The following is a 22,657-nucleotide window of genomic DNA, read 5'->3' on the forward strand; positions in this document are numbered from 1 at the left end:
ATAACTTTTACAAGTTTTGAGAGTGTAAACACGGTGTGTAACAAAATAAAAAAAAATCTAAATATGTATACTGTCCCCCTGCCTTCTATCTTCCAATTAGAAAGTTAGAGAGAAAGGAAATTAGAGGACAAGATGACCATATAAAAATTTAGATTTCTTATTTTGTGACGCAATGTATTTTGACTGTCAGACCTTGTATAGGATAATTTTTGAACGATTTTTGAGCATTTTTTTAAATTGTAATCATACCTCTACGACGGAAGGTTGATGAGATAAAAGCCGCATCAGCACTTATGGACAACCTGTATAATCTAAGCTTCTAAGTCCTCAACGTCTCCATTTGCAACACTATCTGACCACAAAATATTCTCCAAGCTTAGTAAATAAGAACTATGCAATGTAAGATGATGAAATAAAATAATGTTTTTAGAAATTATACTGACTGCTAGTTTTATGTCAGATATTATTGCGAAATATTTTTGAAAGAAATCTTTTTCTTCAGAGCTTCATGAAGTCTGAAATGGCTTGCTGATCCACGTTCTGGACAAGAGCAGCCGTATTTGGCATCGAAAAAAAATTTTGCTCTGATAAAATGCAACTCGTCAACCAAATTCTGTCCAAAAAAAATTGCAATCTCAAACTTCTGAACATGCCTTCTTCGGGATTTGGCCGTTTTGCGTGTTCGCAATCCAAGATTAGTTTTACAAATCGAATCATTTTTTGTTATTCGTAAGCCGAATTGTTCGCAAACTGAGACGTTCGTACACCGAGATTTTACTGTAACTCCTCTTACACAGTAGACCCTTTCGATATTCGACAAAACAGGACCAAAACTTTTTTTTCGCAAATGGAGAATGTTCGCTAATGGTACGATAAACACTTGAGCCTCGTTCATACGACTGTTGGGTTCGGTCGTAATTGGTTCCTAAACATTTTAATGTCAAAATTTATATGTTATGCATAATCACCAATCGTCTCTATATAAAGAAAGTTTGATTTAATTCTCCTACAATTACTCGTACATATCAGTTTTACCTGCGATTAGTATGATTCTCAAATAAAGTTGGAAAATCTGATAAATATGGAAATTTTATAAATTTCTTCTCTTCAAAACCAATTTAAACTATTAAACCAATTACGGTAAAACCTGTCTTTTATGACACCAATGGGACGAGAATAAATTCATCCGTAAAAGGGGAGGGGGTTGTGACCGTTAATCATGGGTTTGAAATGCATACTTTTTAATACAATGGGAAATTATTATTTGACCGTAAAAGGGAGAAGTGACAGCATCTAAGGGAATGACCGTTAACAGGGGTTTCACTGTGATTATTTTTACCCGTACATGATACATGCGATGCAAATATTTTGCAATAAAAATTAATATAAGTGTGAAGAAGATAAAAACATTCATAACCACATTTTCGGTGTTGTAGTGTTGGCTTTCTTCACGCATATCAACAAACAAAACCAACATCACCATCCTGGACCATAGTTATGTTCAAGTACTTAAAGTCTTAATTATTAAGACTTTAAGTACTTGTGTTAAAGCAATTATTACTCTAACACAACTATGGCGCAGGATGGTGTAATTAGCAACTGATCTCACCGATTTAACATATTTATTAAGGGGCTGTCCAAGTATTACGTCAGCAGATTTTTAACCATTTTTGACACCCCACCCCGCTCAAAATTTCGCCAGCTCTGCCCCCCCCTCCTAACGCATATTGGGACAGGATGCGTACGCGGGGGGGGGGGGGTTGTATGGGGGTGAGGTTCGTGCCCCTCACCCCAGACGATCAATTTTTTTTATGCAAAAAATATTTAAACAAAAGTAAAATTTTCGCACGAAAATACCTTTATATGTTATTATAATGAATTTCTGTTAATTTCAATGTTATTTGAAGGCTGTGATAAATAGGCAGTGAACTCCAAATTTATCATTAATAAATCCATCGCGACCCACCCTCTAAGCCATATATGCTAAACCCACGTCCCACGGACCAAATAATGCCTTCGTAGTTTTCTGCTGTGGCCCGTCACCTGAAACCTTATTTTGTAAAAATGAATTAAGCGGTACATTTACAAATCACTTAAATGATCCGCCGCACAATTTCAGAGCATTTAAGTGGCCCGTGGCGCATTCGCAGATCACTTAAGTGACCCAGTTCCAGAACACTTAAACGGTCCTGGCACATTTAGAGATCCTTTAAGTGGAAAAGTTTTAGAGCAGTTAAAGGACCCTCCCCAGTTCAGCAGCTCTACATCACTCAAGTTACCGCGACACATTCCCAGATTCCTTAAGTGAACCGCGGCATAATTACGGATGACTTTAGTAAAGCGTGGCACAGCTCCAGAGCACTTGAGCAGCCCGGACACATTTTTAGATCACTTAAAAGTTCCGTGAACATTTAGAAATCACTATAGTGGCTCCATAGAGGATTTATCAATAGGGGTAATATTAGTTCAGGTGGCTACAAAGGAAAGGTTTTTCTCGTTTTCTCTCATCAAAGATACCGTTAAGAATATTTCGTATTTTTATAAAGGGTGGTTGATGATGTATGCATCATTCAAACCTCCCCCCCACCCCCGTCATCAAAAGTCAGCAAATCGGGAACCATAATCGATGTTGACGTATTACCTGAATGGCCCCTAATGAGAGTTTGGGATTAAACGCAATCATAGTTGAATATGATGAATTCTCGGTTTTAACGAAAAAATTAAAATTATTGGGGAAAAAATATTGAGTTTCCCGGTCCGCTGTCGAGAGTGCCCGTAACTGGGAGCGAGAAACATTAAAGCCTTATTCCACGGGACCGAGGATCAGAAAATTGTTCGTAAGGAGAAGTTCCACAGTAACTCACTATATTTTAGTGCGAGGGTTCTTAACCTATGGGTCACGACCCAAACTTGGGTCGGAAAGGCTTCCAAGACGGGTCGCTCTCAAACCCACTAACAACTCTTGAGCTATAGATCAATGACTCAAACTTGATTCGCATTAAAAATGTTAAGAACTCCTGTTTTAGTGTGTGTGTGTGTGTGTGTGTGACCGGGAATTCCCCAATTCCTTTTTCTTTTACTGTTTCTAGAGGAAAAGGAAATACTATGTTTACTCAAAGACGGGATTTTTAGGATTTTTTAAGCCTTTTTCTTTTTAGTTCTTCACCATTTATTTTTCCCGAATCTCGTCAATTAAAAGGCAATTATTTTTTCGGCTCATCAAGCACGGGTTGTTACTGCGGCCATTTGTCAAGATTAGACGGCAGAAATGGAAATAAATTTTCACGGAGGGAAATTAATAACTTCCCCCCCCCCCAACACGATTTGTCAATGGGGAACGATCAAATGTCGGCACTAATGCTAATTAATCAGTCGTTTGACAACCGTAGTTAGTCCTTGGAAGTTTATTTCCAGCTAATCTCGTTGAGAGATGTATAGTTAGTTCCTTATAAGAAATTAATTCAATTCGTAACACCGCGTCCGAAATCCATCAATTTCAATTCAACTTTGGATTTGATTGTTTAGAAAATTGGGAATTTAAAATTGAGGCAGTTGAATTAAAAAGGATTTACTATTTAGTAAATAGCTAAGCATTGCTTAATGCGAGTCAATATCTTAATCAGTAAGAAGTCTGACAACACATGTGGCTTCATGTATTACGTCAGCAGAGTTTTAGCCGTTTTTGACCCCCCACGTCAGCAAAAATCAGCAAAGTTTTGACCCCCCCCCCTGTCAGCTTTGCCTCCGCCCCCCTAATGAATATTTGGGATCAGAGACGTACCCAGGAAGGGGCACAGACCACCTATGCCCTCCACCCCAGATAATCAAAAATTTATTTTTTTAAGCAAAAAAATATTAAAAATATATTTATGAGGAGAAAATAATATCGCTATAAATAATAATATACTAATATAAGGTCGCTGCACACTACTTTGGCGACCACGTCATGCCAGAGTAGTGTTTAGCGAGCTTAAGACTCATCACGCGTCATCATTCATTGAAGTGACTTGGTGAAGAATATACTCCGCCATGTAAAACTTCCGTTACGCAGTGAAATCTCGCTATAACGATAGTCGATATAATGATGAATTCCTCTGCAGCGTTACTTGATTTAACGGAAAGTTCCTCTACAACGTTACTCGATGTAACGATTACCTCTACAACGTTACTCGATATAACGATTACCTCTACAACGTTACTCGATATAACGATTACCTCTACAACGATATTATCTCAAATCTTATTTAGAATTCCTTTAGTCGCATGTTAAACTCCTCTTGATACAACGATAGCCTTTACTACAATAAATCCCTCTATAACGATATTTTTTTAAAGATATTTTTTGAAACCGTTACATCAATTTTTCTTAAATCTCGATCGGGGGAAAAAATCACTTTGAATATATTTTTGAACTCGTCTCCTGTTTTTGCTCTATCGAGGCTGTCTGATTACATCAGCGTTTTGCACCACCTGATCACCGAAAATTAGGGATGGGAGTCGATAAAAATTTTTTAAATTTTCTAATGGATTATAATAAAATATTGTTATATCAAGGTTTCACTGCGGTTATTAATGACTAGGTTTTGGGTTTCTAAGATTTGAATAAGAAATAATTTCCTCAATGGCTGATACAAATTATATACAGTAGACATTACTAAATTAGAATTTTGGATGATTCGAACTTTTACGAACTTCTTTTGAGTTTTCCATCTAGTTTAATGTTGAAATTTCTTGTTTAATTCGAATTTTTTAGATAATTCGAAGTATGAGTAAAAAAATCATGATTTTTGTATGAGCAAATTTCGTTAAGAAAAATTCTACAAGAAGAAAGACTCCGTTTTCCTCGATCAATTTGTTGAACAACAAATTTTTGAAGACTTTTAAAAGTTTCAAAATAATTCGTTTCCTCTTTTTTTTTTCTTGATAATATAATTTCCATTTCAACATTGTTCTGTCAATCATTAAATTGTAATTTGTATTCATTTTACGGATACATATTACGTTGAAAATTCGATTTTCTTTGCAGAGACTAATATAACCAAAAGTTCATTTGTATTTCTATACGATCTACTTATTTCACGTTTAAAAACGTGAAACGACTGATTTCACAGATTCAATAACAGATGGCGCTACCAGTAATACTATTATATTCTGAATTTCGCTTTTCCTTAATGCGATAACAGACGGCCTTTAATTGTGTAAATTATAACTTTTCGCCACTCTCTCAACAGAAGAAAAAAATGAATTTTACTTTACTAAAAAAAAAAGAAAAAGTACAACCCCCCCCCCCCAAAACAATGGAAAACATAAGACAGAATTTTGGAATCACTTTATTTCAATAATTTCTTTGTACAATCGATACAAGACTTAATTTTCTACAAAACGAAGGGGAAAAACACGACACTTTGGGGGGAATTAATGCGATATTCCGGAAATTCTGCGAGTGAAAAACTCACACAAACATTTTCGAAAAATAGGTATCACCAAAAAGGTGACGCCACACTACGTCCACAAGAAAAAAAATTAAATCTCTCTCTATTTATATATTTTATATATATATATTTATTTGTTACATTTCCGTCTCATATCGGACCACAAATTCACTTTTAGTTTCTTAATTTTTTGGTATCAAGTTCGAGTAAATCGGGAAAAGGGTTAAATCACTCCAGAATTTCCGGAATACGACAAACGAAAAAAGCTCACAAGAAGATACAAATATTTACACAAATTTTTAACGGCTCAAATACTGATTTCTTCATCAAAACACTCGACCAGGCACAACAACACACAAACACAATTTCCGATGACTAATTCGAATTGCCATTTGTCGTCGAATTCATCACCGATTGACTCGATATCTGTATATATACAGTCTAGAGAATGTCTTCGAAGTCAAGAGACCGCTAAATGCTATCTTGTGCCTGCTTTTGGATGTAAATTCTCTCGATAGAAAATTGAGAACGACTTGAGTCGGTCATCCTACGAGATCGGTCATCTAAGAATATATAATCGCGATTTTCAATTCATATAATGGTGAATACGAATTCACATCTCTCTCGGTGATCCGATCGATGAGTTATTCGACTTACATTTGCATATATGGTAAGGGAAAAAAAAACGATGCTGATGAAGTGTTGTTATATACGATCAATTGAAATAACGATATTAATGCATATTATTATTATTTATCAAATGGTGGCTATTGTCTACAAAAATACTAAAATTGTGCAAATATCCTGAAATGTGTGTGTGTTCAAATTTAAAAAGAAGTGCTCTCACGTTTGGGTCTTATACAATAATTATGTAGTAGCCAATGCCAATATGAACCATTAAGATATCCGACTACGTTCAAAACGTCATTTTGATAGTATCAATTTCTACTTTTATGAAAGTCCTATTTGTTTCATAATTCCAAAGTAGGCCTTGTTTTGTTTATGTGACGTTAGAACTGAAGTTATGTCTACTTTAGTGTTGTAATGTAGTGAGTAATTTCCGTGAATGAAAACGCATTTTATACGAAGATTGCAATTTTATGAAATATTATTTGAGTTTCAAACATGATTTCTGAAAATCTATAGATTTTATTATTACAAAAAGTTTAATACGATATTTTGCTATATATTTTCGAGGTTATGAACCAAAATCTAAGGTCTATCACGCGTATTCGTATAATTACATTTTTTTATAGACGATATGTAGAATGGAATTTTTTAAAAAATTCACACATACATTAACAGATTTGAGTGTAGCTTATGAGCATATCATACAATCCTTTAAATATTGGTTCATAATCTGCATCATCGCTAGCTGAATATACAGTGAAAATAAAATAAACTTCCGTTCGTAGAATTTTTTGCAATGTGTTTTGAATATCACGTGAATTTTTCTTAAAATTTGACATAAAAATGCCTTTTTTTCACGGAAAATGACACAGGTAATCAAACATTTATTATTGTTTTCAACATTTTGAAACACTTTCTATCGAAAATTTATTAGTAATGTTCACTCCAGCATCATTTTAAAGAAACGTGCTCTCGAACGTAGCTAGATAACTCTACGTATACTTCCATACGTCAAGTGTCAATCATATGCTACTGTTAATTCGTTTTAATAGATTCGGCATATTAACGATCAACCATATCTCTGTCAAGAGATACTCTAGACCAGTGGTTCGCAACCCCGGCGTTGATGGAACCCGGCTCTCGGGCATAGATGTCAACTAACCAATTCCCTGGACAGATCGTAAGAATCTCTTGAGAATATGTGATGATCACATTATCCTTAGAGGAAAGAAAAAACAGGGGCCTGTTTGAATTTATTCCACTGACATTTGGACGCAATATTACGTCCTTGACTGTAAAGTGGTTAATGGCTATTTTGAGCTTGTCAAACAAGGCAGTTCTCTGTGTTATTTGTAAGACCATGTGATACAAAATATATACAGTTTTGCGTTTAATATCACTGTTTCTTTGTTTCATATTTCTCCGATGACACTGGCACAATTTTTTTCCGTGAATGATTGATTATCCGAAAAATTAGTTATCTGAAAACCAACAGTCCTCAATTGTTAAGGATAATCGATGCTCTACTTTCCTTACATTTATATTTATGGTAAAAATAAAGTAATAACCTATTAGAGTAAATACCGTTTGAATTACGGTTTTTTAAGAGATTTCATTTTAATTTCCGCACTCTTTAATATATGTGTTATTCATCCATAATTCATTTCAAATTAAACTACAATTGAGACGGGCGAATACTTAAATTTTTTTCAGGAAATTTTCCGATGAAATATGCTACCAATTGATCATATCAACACTTCATTCAGACGTCGTTCTTCTTCCTTGAAATTTTTAGTTTATGATAAAATATAAGCGCTTCTTTTCTTTTTTTTTACCTCGGCCCGATTCATACAAATTCTCCGTTGACAATTCATCACACAATGCACTGGAATATTCCAGAGCCTGATCAAAAAAATAAACGGCCGCTCTAATTCAAATACAATTCCCGGACCCGGAAAATGGCATTTCCAGTACGGATAAAAGTGTTTATTGCATCATTATATTCTGACGTTCAATGTGACTCTTCAGAAAGAGCCGGAAAAACAAAAAACGGAAGATGTCACAAGTAATAAGTGATGTTAGGGTGTTTATACTGATTTTGTGAATCTTTTTCAAGAAGGATACGGTTGTATATGTATTTTCAGTACATGAAAAAATTCGAACATATAACTAGAGTTAATGGAGGTGAATAATAACCTCGGCATCCTATGAAATTAGCTGCATTGAGGGCGTTTGGCGAGATACGTTGTTAAGACAATAACTCAATTTAAACCTCTAATAATGTAAAAGATGGAGGAAAAAAGTGCAGAAAATTATTCTTTGGCCACTTTTCTTGTCGTAATCATAAATAATTTTCATTTCAGTTTTGGAATTCTTTCGTGAAATCGCGCCAATAGGTGCGCTGTATCACGCGTTCGAACCGAACGAACGAGTTCCGGTGGCCAGTACATGCTTCAATACTGGTCACTCCGTTGATGAAGACAATAATAGCTACTATTATTATTCAAAGATTTTTTTTTTATATTTTTTTTATCACAGTTCGGTCACGGGAGTCATTTTCAATGACTGCTGCGCGGCCTGAAGGATGGTGCTCTCTTCTTCCGCGCTGGTCTTTTGATACTGAGGTTCCTTGCGGCCGTGGCCCCACCTGGTTTTTAAGACACCGGCTACTTTGTCCCTGTACCTGAATCCCAACATGACGATCGCAGCCGCGGCGACGGCTGCCGCCACGACGACGCCGATGATGATTTGGCGGCGGGCGTCCAGGTCGTAGCAGTTCAAGTCGTCGGAAGATAGCGAAACGAGGACCTGGCCCTTCAGGGCCTTCGGTCCCGCGCAGGTCACCTGGGTGACGTCACTGGGTCCATCGACGTTGGTATAGTTTTTGGAGGTCAGGAGCTTCCAGAGCCATAGCATGCTGCAGTTGCACACGAAGGGATTGTCGCGCAGGTCCAGGTAGTGCAGTTCGTCCCAAGGCAGGAGCCCGTACCGCAGCGTCTGGAAAGCGTTGCCGCGCAAACTGATCTGTTTGACGTTGGGGAGATTGTCGAAGGCACCGTCTTCGATGTGCCTCAGGACCTTGTTGTGGTTGATGACGATCTTCTTGAGGTTGGTGTTGTCGGCGAACGCGTCTTTCTCGACGCGCTCGAGGAAAGGCGACCCGTTGATCTCGATCGTGTGGAGGTACTTAAGCCTCTGGAAAGAATTCGACTTGATGAAACGGAATTTGTTCTGGCCGATGTGCAATTCCTCGAGACGTATCACGTCGAAGAATTCCTTGGAAGGTATTTCTCGCAGCTCGTTGTCGTGAATCTTCAAGACCAGCAGCGAGCTGAGCCACTTGAACGCCCCATACTGAACGGACTGTATCGTGCAGCCGTCCAGCGACAGTTCGCCCAAACTGTTGAGCGACGAAAAGGCGTTTTCTGGAATGTCCACGAAAGGATTGAGTCCTATGTCTAACTTGAACAGATTAGACAGATGCTGGAATGCATTGCTAGGAATGGTTTTGAGTTTGTTGTCCCGGAAAAGAAGAGTCTTAAGGTTCTTCAGACCGTAGAACGCGTCATCTTCGACGTTCGACACGCCGTTCTGAGACAAGTCGAGCAGCTCCAAGTTTTCCAGGGCCGAGAAGACACCCGGTGCTATGACACTCAAGAAGTTCTCGTTCAACTGCAGAACTTTCAGGTTGATGAGGCCGGCGAAAGTGTTGTTGTGCAGCATCGATATCATATTACGGTTCAGCTGCAGAACGCGCAGTTTATTCAGGACGACGAAGCTCTCGTTTCCGAGCGAGACGAGTTGGTTGTGCGACACGTCCAGGAACTCCAGGTTCTGGTAGACGTTCAGAGAGGAAACGATCGCTTTTATGTGGTTGTTGCCCAGATGCAGTTCTAATAACCCGGGGTTGAGTGTGATCGGGACGACGTCCAGGTTTCCGGCGTCGCATATGACACGGAGGGTGACGTCGTTACACTCACAACGAATCGGGCAAAAAGCCGTCGACCTGCTCCATAGACAAACGAAGTAGAACAGAAGCACTACGATGCCGGGGGATCCACGAAGCTTCTGCATGGTTCTCGGATCCTATAAGAATAATAAAAAGTAAGAACAATTAGATATAAGTACATGTTCGTATCAAAAAAGAAGAAATAAACACTACACACAAGCGGAGTTCATGAATTATTCGAATTAAGTAGTAAATTATTATTCGAGAGAAATTTTGTGCTATATACCGCTCCGAGATATTCCTTGAGCATATTCGTGTTAAAACAGAAATACCTAGAGTAGATTGAATGCTTCCCTTAAATATCAAAGTACTTTTTCACTTTTGGTTTGAAAAAGTTGGAACATTTTGACTATGGATTTTATTCATGATTGGGGGTCATCCAGTAGACAAGTTTATAACATATATCACTAGTGAATCTTCACCAAGGCCAGTTGCACTTGCATATCGTCCATTCGGTTCATTTACATTTTAATGGCTCTTTTTGTTTAGCACAATGTTTCGATACGAGTAGCGTCGGGTAACATCATCAGATATCGTGGAACCACTAAAGCATCTTGCGAAGCTTCATGGGGGCATCACCAAATCATTTTGATGGAAATTTCGTTTTCCATCTCCAAGCAGAGTGTTTGGATTGTTAACCATTACAATTAGAAAGCGTAGACCAATGTTTCCGGTGATGAATTTCAAGTGAGCAAATTTCGCGGATCAGCATGAATGGGAGAAATAATTTGAAAACAGGCGAGAAAAAAAAAATAATAGGAGGAAACTTTCACCTCCAAGTGGCGCGAGAAACACCACTGAGCTGCGATTCCTGCTGCTACCTGTTAGTTAAAAATAAAACTACGTTTTTTCGTCGGATGAAATTGTCTTTTACTTTTCCACCAGTTTACAGCAAAAAATTAACAATATGTGGTATAATACTATGTATTGTTTATTTTTATGCAACACACTAGCCTAAATTTTATGCGCAAAAATATCGGTTGCTATGTTTTATATTTGCTGCAAAACCAATTTTTCGTTAGAATCGGAATTTCGACTAGTACCACTTACGCAGCATAAAAATAAATATATAATATCATATCCCATGTTATGTAGTTTCATCCAGTACACCAGTTTAAAATTACAACCAACTTCGATTGGAATAATTACAGTAAATATTTTTGATTTTATTTGATAGGTGGCAGCAGGAATCCTACCACAATCGCTTCTATATTTTGAGCATCATTTTAGCAGATTTTGCTGATTGTTAGCATTATTATGTCATCCACATTTTTTACTAAGGACTCCTTTGGCTTACTTGATCTGAAGTATGTCAGAAAGATAACTTGGGTTGCTTTAAACATTGACGAATAAATTCTAATTCTATTCGATATTTCATTCGCATACTTTTGTGGAGAAGAAAAATCTGCATAGATGTTGCTCAAAATAATGACAAGTAAAGGATGTATGCGCCGTTATACAGTGTTGTCTGCGGCAGTGTTTGGTTCTGAACCTGGGCCACATGACCCCGTGGTCCTGGAATATTCTCAGGGGGCGGTTGGAAATTAGATGAAAATCTGAGTCATGAAGAGTGGTGAAAGAGATGTGAAGAAATATATAAAGCTGTCAAGTGAAATGTGTTGGGATAAAATGTGACTATTTTCTAAATCCAACTGAGCTGTCCATAGAACCAGGGCCATCTTAGCTTATGTGGGTACGGCTCGGGGCCTCATATACATACAGGGACTACATGACGAGATCTGGTATGATGAGTTTATAGTGTATGTATGTAAATATGTAAGCTGGTTACTTGCAGGTAAGAATGGGTTCCTAGAACATCACTTTGCCAGGAGACCCATGATATTGAGACAATCAAGCCCACAAGAAGGAAGCTCACTGATCTCTAGCCCAGGGTAGGCGCGGACCCTGGGTGATGTGTCGGGAGGTGCAATTTATTGTGTAGGTTCGTCAGATAGTGTTGTATTTCACACAGATCGACTTTTATTTTTCTCATTTAATTCTACTCTTGGGAGGAATGATCACCCCCTCCCCCCGTTTTCGGACCCGCGTCTGCCCATGGCATGATTTTATTTATGAAAAGTGTTCATTATAAATTTCCATTTGACTGAATGCAGTTTAATAAATACAGGGTGAGCAAAAAGTCCGTAAAAACTTTAAATTGATAAAAACCGGAGAAATAACCGAAATAAAAAACGGTTTGCAGGGTTAGCATCGCTAGGTCACAGGAATTTTTTTGATAACACATTGTACGCGAGTCGCAAGTCCAGCAACAGGAGAGAGCGCAGCAGTCCCACGTGGTGAACTGGTTGTGTATTAGGAGCGCAAGTTCTTATAACCGTGCATTTGCATATTTCCACAGATGTCGCTCGTATCAGCGCCACCTATCGGCAGTTTTTTGGTTATTTTTTTTCCTGTCAAAAACATTTCCGTGGCCTAGCGATGCTAACCCTGCAAACCATTTTTTATTTCGGTTATTTTTATGGTTTTTATCAATTTTTAAATTTCTACGGTCTTTTCACACACCCTGTGGAAAGGGTCTCGGTCTTGGATGAGTGTAGAGGGACCCTGTATAAGACGGGAGCCAAGAAAAGACAATATAGTAAAAAAGGGTGGCATAGGCTGAAAAACGCTGGAAAACACTGGTCAACGGCATCTCGATAAACGAATCGAGGGCTTAATTTTTTTTCCATAGTGGACTTTCACATTTTCTGATGTCAATATCATTGCCCATCAATGTTTTTCTCACTTGAATTATAACAGAATTGATGCAACTTCACGAGTATGGCTGAATTTGAAATCGAAAAGGTCGTTTCTACTAAGAATTGTACAGTATATTGTAATAAATTTGATATTTTCGATTTGCCTACGCGCTAGTCTTTAGGGTGCAAAAACACAATTACACCATACAATTTCTAAGGCATTAGCCATCGCGTGCACGGAGTAAAACAAAAACGGGAACTTCATAAAGATATATTTAGTCTCCATCCAAGGTGTTTTATGGCTAAAGAAAACGGGCCGAAATACATATAAGTGAAATAAATATAAATTTTAGATAAACATATTAATTCTCAGGGTTTTTTCCTTACTCTCGCCATAAAACATTTTTATAACTCTCCCGAAACTCCACTAGATATATTACAACGTACAACGATGTTTCTTTGGTGACGACGACGGTGAAAAACTTGGCGCTTTTAGTTCTCAACCGATTCTTAGTTCCCGGGAGACAAACATAAAAAGTTACGTAGATAAAATAAAAACTTGGAGAGAGATGAGGATAAGAAATATGGACATGGCAATGTTGTAGAGATAGTTTTTATCGTCTATGTTATATGCGGAGATGGAATAACAGTTGGCGGAATTTTTTAGAGATTCACGTATGCGTTTGCAGGCGGAACATCAAGATTTCGTGTCAGAATTACTTCAGCTGCTATATTCTTTCATAATAGTTCAATGTTAGATCATAAAAGAATTGATGAATAATAATGCTAGATGGCACATAGAAAAAAATGAAAACGTGTTGGATCCACGAATATACTGGTCGTATTTTTCACCTACTTTCTGCAGTTAAGAATTAATATAGAGGAAAAATAGTCAACTCTTCTCTTAGAACAAACACGATTTATAAAACAGGGATATGCATTAATTAAGAAATTACCAGTAATTGCGGTTACTAATTTATTGAATTTTAACCCTGAATTATGTACGATGGTTAGATAATAAGTAAATATTTACAAAAAGCTATTAATCAAAGGCATAGGCGTGTAATTTGTAAATAATTGTATTTTTATACAAAATACAGGGTGAGAGAAAGGTCCTGAACACATTTTGAAAATTAATGACAAATCAACCAAATGACATAAAGAGACGCGGTTTGCACTGAAATACAAACAAAGTAAACATCATTATAACGAACTTTGTTTCTAACGGCCAGCTAAAAAAATTGTAAAAATTTTAGAATGTTTATCTGACGAATTTAAAACTGGTATTTAAGTATCCAAGAAAAAGTATTAACTAGTGTAAAAAGAATTTCCAAGCAAGCGATCGGTGTTTTGTTTTGCATAAGCATGGATACGCTGTATGACTCATACCACTCGCCAGCCAGAAAAAGTTGAGATTAATACAGTGTATACGTACATATTTTTTCAATTCAACCTATGTTGAAGGCTGATCTTTATTCCATAAAAAAATTCTACACCACTTACAGCTAACTACTGTACTTTATTGATGTACACCATGTAGCATTAAACGCTTATAGGAATTATTAGTTATAAATCGGACTTTCATTATAACGGACAACCTTCAGCGCCCCCCCCCCCTCCCCAAAAGTTCGTTACAACGAGGTTTTGTACTTATCATGGTCTGGAGGGTTTTTTTTTTTTTTTAAAGTGATCTGCAAATGTGTTACAAGTTCTTAAATGTGCCACTTGGTTCATTTTTACAAAATGAGGTTTGATGTCGCTGGTCACGTCATATGACTCTGAGGGTCATGGGTTGAGCATGTATATGTTACGGTAAAGGCCCGAAGAGTGGTAAAACCTAGATTTTACCAAGTCGAATTGGTAAAAGCCCGAAATACGCTGGAAAAAGTATACATTTCGGGCTTTTACCAAGCCCTTTGGTAATTTTAGTAACTTTCATGAAAATTAGTAAAAATGCGAATTTTCTAATTTTCTTAAGTTTGAAAGCTTTTCATTTATCAATCACAACGATCCTGATGCTAATTGAGATCATAATTAATTAACTAATTAGTCATTCAAATTAGTGAAAATTACTAAAAAATTGCGAATTTACTAATATACTACAGAATATGGTAACTAAAATAATTCACGAATAAACACATGGCAATATCGAAATGGGAATTTACTGCAGGAAAAATTTAAAAAAAGGCATTTTTACACAAAAAGAAAATAATAATTGAAAATAGGTAAAAAGAACGCATTTATGACATTTTCCCTGAACTTCGGGCTCTATTCATGATAAAGCATTTCTCTCAACTAAACATCGAAAAATATTTTGATTTCCTTCATCATTGATTACACAATTTGAAGCACATTCATAAAAAAAATAATAATAAAATAAATGAAATAAAAATTAAGAATGTGTCTGAACCCAGGGCATATGGGCACGGAAGAAGGGGGGTTTAGCCGTGAAAATTCTTGACAAAAGAGGTTACGTTTCAAGAAACGGGAACCACCACTTTGTAAGACGACTTTGAGATGTTGTTAATTTGAGAGAGGGATAAACACCAGCGTTTCCTCTACCTTTCTGAATCCAAGGACCGGCAAAATATCTTTAATAATTCGACGGACCTCTAACTTACAGCATTAGTGGCGTGACCCATGCGTCCCGTATTTTACGGGGCATTCCTGCGCTTTTGTCCGTTTCGATTTTGTACAATTGTCCCGTTGTTTTTCAACGAAGTTTATTCGAATTTTAAATCGTTACTTAAAATTGTGCATTAAGATAACTTTCACATATAAATTGGACTATGATAATTATGACTAAAAATATAAATACTCATCTGATATCTTATTTATTCTGTCAATGTGCAACATTTTTTTCCGTGAACTACATTTCAATTGCTGAGAGTCCCAGTGCAGTCCTTCACTATTCCACTGATTCATAATTTCAGCGATTTCAGTGTGATTTGGGGCCGTTCAAGTATTACGTAAGCAAATTTTTAGCCATTTTTGACCCCCCCCCCTTGTCAGCAAAAGTCAGCAAAACGATGAACCCCCCTCCCCCCTTGTCATCAAAAGTCAGCAAATGCGGAAACTCCAACCCCCCCCCCCCCATCGATGATGACGTAATACTTGAACGACCCCTTTGCTGCAGTCCTTTGTTTCCCGACTCTTCGGCAATTTCAGCATACTTGTCATAAATATAATTTTTTGTTTACAATTCGCTTCATATTTAATATTGCGGTTTCCAGTATTTTCTTCTATTAGATATGATTATCTTAGGTATGAAGGTCTGATTGTCATTTAAACCCATAAGAATACACTGATACATTCGACGCCACTTATTAGAATCACGTATAATGAAATAATTAGGGTATTGTTATCACTTTTGCAAAGAACGGAACTGACCAATATCATACATAAGATGGGAAAGAATTTGTTTATAGTTATCGGGACTTCGGTTTATGTTAATTTTAATTCATCCAAAGTTGTTTTTTGACCATTCTGAACGTTTTTTGATTTCTGTAAGTTATCGTTATCAAGGTGTAAAACGATATGTAGGAGGCTACAAGGAATTCTCCCCCCCCCCTCCCTTTGTTGACGTTTCCGTACTTAATGTCATAATCAGTCCGCAGTATTTGCTGCGATCGATGTACGTGTGGATTTGCTTTTGCAATGATCTTAGTGAAGGCAAATCAACGATGAAAAAAAAGCCCTTTCCTTCAGTTCTTGTTCAGTTTCCATCAGTGTTCGAGTGGCATGGTGGTAAGATGCTCGACTACCACTCTGAAGGTTTCTGTAACGGTCCTAGCCTCGAACCCGAAGAGAGGATATAGGTAAGATATTTTCCCTAACGAGCTTCAGGCGACCACCATTAGACAGCGCCTTCATTTTCAACCCATCTCATTAATGGCAGTACATTGCAATATGGTGATATGGCCGAAGGTGAATTGTTTGGTGAAGTAGTTTCCATCAGTTGATCAGATTCGAATTTCTTTTTCAGAGAGACTTTCTCAAAAGAATGAATGTATAGAACAAACCGTACATTCTAAAAAGTATCGTGATATAGGCTTACATTAGGCAGTTCCATTCTAACGCCTCACAATGGCTGAATAACAAAAATGCAGAGTTTTAGCTCAAAAGAAGAAAAAAAAGACCTTTTTTAGAATAGAATAAAAAAAAATGAAGCAAACATGTTGCAATTAATTATGTGGAAAAGCCAGAGTTGCCCGTATTACCAATACCCGCTTACACGTTCCGTTTGACAAAACGGGGTATATGGTCACCTTACTTGCAAACAGGAATTGATTCGGATGCAGTTATCGTTGAGTTATTGATATCAGGAATCCCAAGTTCTTATGTGATCACATCAAGTGGCGTGGACTGTGTCTCTCAATAAAAAACATTTTTCATTTAGTTAGAACTGAAATGATCATGTCCGCCTGCGGACCACCTGTATCATCGTACGGACAAACACTGCCGTACATTATTAGTCACGAGAGGAGCATGGATTAAATTCAATTCCTGTGCTTTGATTTCTGTTCTTAGAAAGTGAGTTACCAACTCAAAAAAAGGAGAGGCCACAATGGAAACCACCGACGACAACAGGCTTTCGCGGCCACCTGTAAAGGAAAAAAAAAATCATTTTTTCCTACTTCTTTTCTGTGACAGCACAATAGAGGGAACCCCCTTTTTTCCGCTTTCGGTCGTCAAGCCCATCTGCTGTTGAAATATTTTTCGCATAAGCCTCTCTTACCGAAAAACATCCAATTTTTCTCCACTTTCCGTGAAAGTAGACACTTTAAGGTAAGAAAAAAAAAATAAAATAGGAATTGTGAACGGCAAAAAAGTACGTGGTAGCAAAAAAAAAACTAGAGCAAACACACAGTTATTCGATATACCGAAGGATTTTTTTTCTTCTTCTTTTTTACTACATGATGTCGCTATTAAAAACGCACTTGATGGGTGGTGTAAACGCCACAGGCGTTCTCGTTGCCCTTGAGTCTTAAATGCAAGCGATATGACAGCACGGGGGCTTATTTTTATACTTTATTCCTCTGAAGGGTTTCGGTTTTCTGATGCGTCATCGTTTTATACGAGTTGAGTGAGTTGTTTTTTTTTGTTTTTTTGAAAATCCTTCAGCTACCGACACAAAAACGGCTTATCAGATGTCATCACTGCATCATCACGAAAGGAATACATTTTCGGCGTAGCACAAATATTTGGCTGAGCAATTGAACAAAACAGTTCTTTTTTCCCATAACACACGTTCACAGAAGTGTTTGAAACAAGATGCAAGCAATGCCAAATTTCCTCGGCATGAATTATAATAATTTCGCCCGTCATAATTTTTTCTAAGATTAGCAAATCATCATTTGCTTCAAATTGTTGGACCATCAAAACCACAATTAAAAAATAAGCTACCCCAGCTTTGGCACATTGTATCCTACTAAAAAAAAACAAAAAGAGTACCGTAACTTTGGCTCTCTTGGGGTGTTTTGTCCCAAAACGTTTTCACTTTCCGACAAAATGATTGCGGCCTAAAAGCTGATTGCTTCTGGCTCGCGCATAGTAACCTGTGATACCGCTAGACCGTAGCACTAGTTAAGCAGAATGAGTCTACCTTCAATAGAGTTCTAATATTCACCGCAAGGTTGCAGCAGTGCCGTTTTCATAATCTTGTTAAATACATGTGTTTTGTTGTCAAACTTTCGTCCATGCAAGGAATCCATTACGTGTTTTAATTGAGGTAAGCACGAAATTTTAAACCCAATATTACAATATTATTCTGATTGAGAATATATAAAATCATTTTTTTTAACTATCAAGGTTCTTTCAGTAAAATGCATTGCTCAAAAAATATTAATGGGAAATCTAAAGGCATGGGTTACTTTGTCCCAAAAAAAAGTGGGACAAAGTATCGGGAAATGTTTGTGCCAACACCGGAAACTGATTGGGAAAAACTGATTGGGGGAAAACTGACTGCAAAACCGACTGCAAAACCTTAAGGAAAATGCGGGATTGGAATCAACTCCACCAAAAACTGTGGAATACGCAATCTCTAAAGTACACTTCAGAAGAAGGAAATGTCATAGTAGTTGCTTGTGGAAGAAAAAATATTTTCCAGAACTAGGTCCATGAGTGTAACAAAAACTGGCACTGCTGTGGAGTGCATGGAGCCTACAAAAAGGCTCGGATGTGACCAACAGGAAAAACATACTTCTTTTTTTACAAATGGTCTAATAGCTCACAAGTGAATGAGAATTTGTTTTTCAATAATTTCAAAATTATTGAAAAGCGGACTTTTCCCTGTGAATATGGCACATCCAAGAATTGAACGTTGTTTTTGAACTTATAAAAGACTGATAAAAAGATTGTACTTAGGTACTGTACCTATTGTAGTACTTCTAATAACACTGATGTTGTTTCGTCTCTTTTCTATTTATTGATTTGCAATCATTTAGTTGTTTGTACAAATAAGTAGTAGCGTAAACTAAGAATAAATAAAGTGAATTTTTTTATTGATAAGTGAGAGTGCTTTTTCTTCAAAACCAGTGGACTCCATTGCTTCAAGCATGTTTTACAGTGCTTCAAAATAGGAATATTAGTTATGGGACAAGGTTACCCTAACTTAAGGGCAACTTTGGCCCAAAATTAATAAATTTCATGGAAAACATTAAATAAAGTAGGTTTGTTATATTACAGCTTTTTAGAAAAAGGTTTTGGTAATTTAAAATTACTTAATTACTTTTATAGTTCACTATTTTTTCATTGTTATATCCCAGCATAAGATTAAGAATTTTTTTTTATAAAAATGGGCCAAAGCAACCCGTGTTTACGGAAGTCAAAAAAGAGTTCTTGTTCGAGAGTGTAGTTTGTTCAATACCCCCAATGACAAAACTTAACCCTTTAAGCGGCTTTTAAAATATCATCGACCTGCATTATAACTGCCTCAGTGAAAATCAAGGAGAATATTTTACAGGTTTTGTGCAGGTGATAGTGATTCTATTATCCCTACTACTTCAAAAGTGATATAAAAAAACAACAACACCGAGTAAGAGAAATACTCCGGGCCTTTTCTATTATTTATATTGCTTGCATATTCTTATCCTGTCCCGAAGGGAAGCAAAAAAAAAAAAATCACCTCTCACCATCTATTACCAAAATTTTAAGGAAAGTGACTCCGCCCACTTCCTGATGGAGTCATTCTCTGACAGGTAAGAAGGGGTGGAAAAACATGTTCGTATAAAAAAATTGCTTTACAGAGATCTCAGCTCTGCCCAAATAAGAGCTCTGCAAAATAACTCCTGATTGCCAAGATACAAGGCGTTAAATTATGCGAGATATCTCGTCATTGTAGCTGTGAGGGTTAAGACACCTCCTGATGATGCCGACCATTAGTGCTTGGGAAACGTTGAGAGAGAAAAAAAAATCAACTTGTAAAATATAATAACCTTTCTTTCCTGTAAACTTTCTATTTACCACGGCCGCGGATACCTTCTTCAATCATTGTTATATTCGTTGCAGCCAAAATCAACAACGAACTGGCCGGCCCAGTTGACCCGGCCAATGTCCAAATTTTGGACTTTGGTCAGCCTCTATCTATCGATCCTTATGATTCTGGGCCATCGCCATGTTGGCGTATTCTTTTTTTTTTTTGCGTTATGGTTATTTATAATTATGGCTAGCTACGGCAGCCTTAACGATCAGAGGATTTGGAATACCGACATCTTATGGATCGATATATAGGGAAGTTTCAGGGATGAATATACAGGGGCCGGCAAAAGCCCGAAATTTAGATATTGGCCGGGTCAAGTGGGCCGGTTAGTTCGTGAACTGGCCGATTTCGGGCTTTGGCAGTATCATATTAATACTTAAAATTTGCTCTGCCAAAACCATCATTGCTCGGCTTTTTTTTATACATATTCTTGAATATTTAAAAATAAAAAATCCAACACAGAGGTCATCGTTAGCTTGGCTCAAGCAACAATGAATGGGGAAACATAAAAAATAGATAACAATAGATTCTGAAAATGAATGTTCTGTGTTATGTGACCAATGTAATTCTGATTTGAACCAGAATAGCTGTAATTAATAATGAATTTTCTAACGCCAAAAAAAATTGAAACTTGGTGATATATCTTCAAGGGAAAAACTTCTCAAAGAAAAAAAAATTGGCAGCAAAAGCTATTCTTAAAAAACAAAGAAATCACAAATTAAAAAGGTTAAAAAAAATCCCGGAAATACTCTCGCATCCCCCCATTCATGAGAAGAATAATGTGCTGTCGTAAACGGAGCGTAGGGTAGATCAATGTGTTTGCCGATTCTGCCGTCAAGAGCCTTTTGAAATATTACACCCCTGCATGGACAGTGAGCAACTACTACTAGCACTATCACTACTACGACTACTCCGCGCGCATCAACTGTAAGGAGCCAACGCAAACTAGAATGAATGAATGAATTAGCAGCGACAGGCTCTCAACAAACCCCAAACCGTAATTTACACACTTGGCATTAATCAAGAGCCCTCGACTCACTCACTCAACGTGAGCTTCCGGTTTCTCAGAGTTTTCACACTTCAATGAAAGGGTTAAACACAACACCAAAAATTTAACTCGACTCTGTAAGAAGTTCCTAGGGTGAAAGCCCTATGAATTATTATCCTGAGTTGAGAGGGCCACTCACTGGCCATGGAGATATCTTCCGGAGCCAGTGACATACATATTATTTCCATACGGCTCATTTCATACGAATAATTTACCAATAAGAGTGTGTTGATAGAAGGAAGGAAGCATTCGTGAATGTAATCTCTGCTAAACAGAATTTATGAATTATTTTACGAGCTGGGTTCACGCAAAGCTACTTCGAGCAAAGTCTGGAAGGCTGTGGCTCAAGCCCTCTAGTCAGTAGCGTAAGCAGAAGCAGGATTGTCTCAAGGGAAGGGGTCTCGTTTTACTGAGAGAAAAAAAAACACATTTTAATCTCGGCTCAGGCCCCCAAAGCAGAATGTTTTGCATTGTTCTGCAACGAGCCCTCAGCTGACTAGAAATTTTCTGCGGTAAAAATTCTCATTATAGTGTTCTCTAAACTTTTCTTAAAAAGCTTTCCGAGATTGTTCTGCACTGATTGATCTGCGGTGGCTGTTCGAACTTCAACCCTCCCACTTGCGTATGCCAGTTCAGACAGCATTATGGAAACAGTATGCTATATAATGATTATTACAAAACTGGGTGTCTAAATATATATGGTAGGTAGAAATGCATTGATTATTGAAATTTTAGTGTTTTAGTGAGGAGCAGTAAAAATTTTCGAACTGTAAAGAACATCTATATCAGTCGCCGAAATTCGACGCTGCAATCCAATCTGAAGTAAAAAATTGCAACACCTTCTATATTATGCAGGGTGAATCCGACCTTATTATGCGAAACGAAATGGGGTGGGGTGATAGACCAGCCCAACTGGATCATGAAACACCCCACCAACCCTGTTCTGTCTCAAAGCATTTTCGAGTTAAGGTGGATAATTGATTATGAAAAAAAAACGTCAAGTATAAAAAAACCAGGGTTTGTTTGTAAAATTTCTGAATGACCTGTAAACAAATCAAGCACACATTTGGAAAGAGCGGAAAAAATACTATAAGAGAGGTGACACTTAATTCCATCGTAATATCTGGTCTTAATGGCGAGCTACAACCTCTAAAAGATTGGCAAAGTTCAAAATCGAAAAATTTTAATCGCCAATTCTGCAAACACCTTTCTAGCTACAATCAGTCAAATTTGCAAAAAACTTGTCCATTCCACCAGCTTCCGAAAGAGCTTATTATAAACTATATAGATCACATCGCTGAAATCAGCGCTTGTCGAATTAGATATTCGACTAAAATTCGGAATTGTGTGGCGGTTACA

At 37.2% G+C, this 22,657-nt stretch overlaps 1 protein-coding gene across 2 annotated transcripts in view; it reads right to left on the reverse strand.

Moving 5' to 3' along the window:
• Positions 1-7,881: 7,881 nt before the first annotated feature.
• LOC149089836 (uncharacterized) overlaps positions 7,882-22,657 on the reverse strand; it is a 201,620-nt gene continuing 186,844 nt past the window's right edge. Inside the window, exon 5 of one of the 2 annotated variants that reach the window (XM_089250598.1) lies at positions 7,882-10,148. In XM_089250598.1, the coding sequence (XP_089106724.1) occupies positions 8,595-10,136 (1,542 nt within the window). In that variant the 5' untranslated portion in view covers positions 10,137-10,148 and the 3' untranslated portion in view covers positions 7,882-8,594. The remainder of the gene's footprint in view (positions 10,149-22,657) is intronic. The other variant, XM_089250678.1, reaches the window with a different exon arrangement.

This window comes from Pholcus phalangioides, unplaced genomic scaffold (assembly GCF_987345545.1).
Source record: "Pholcus phalangioides strain wild (caught in Gottingen) unplaced genomic scaffold, Ppha-v1.0 ptg000001l_1, whole genome shotgun sequence".
Taxonomy (NCBI): Eukaryota; Metazoa; Arthropoda; class Arachnida; order Araneae; family Pholcidae; genus Pholcus; species Pholcus phalangioides.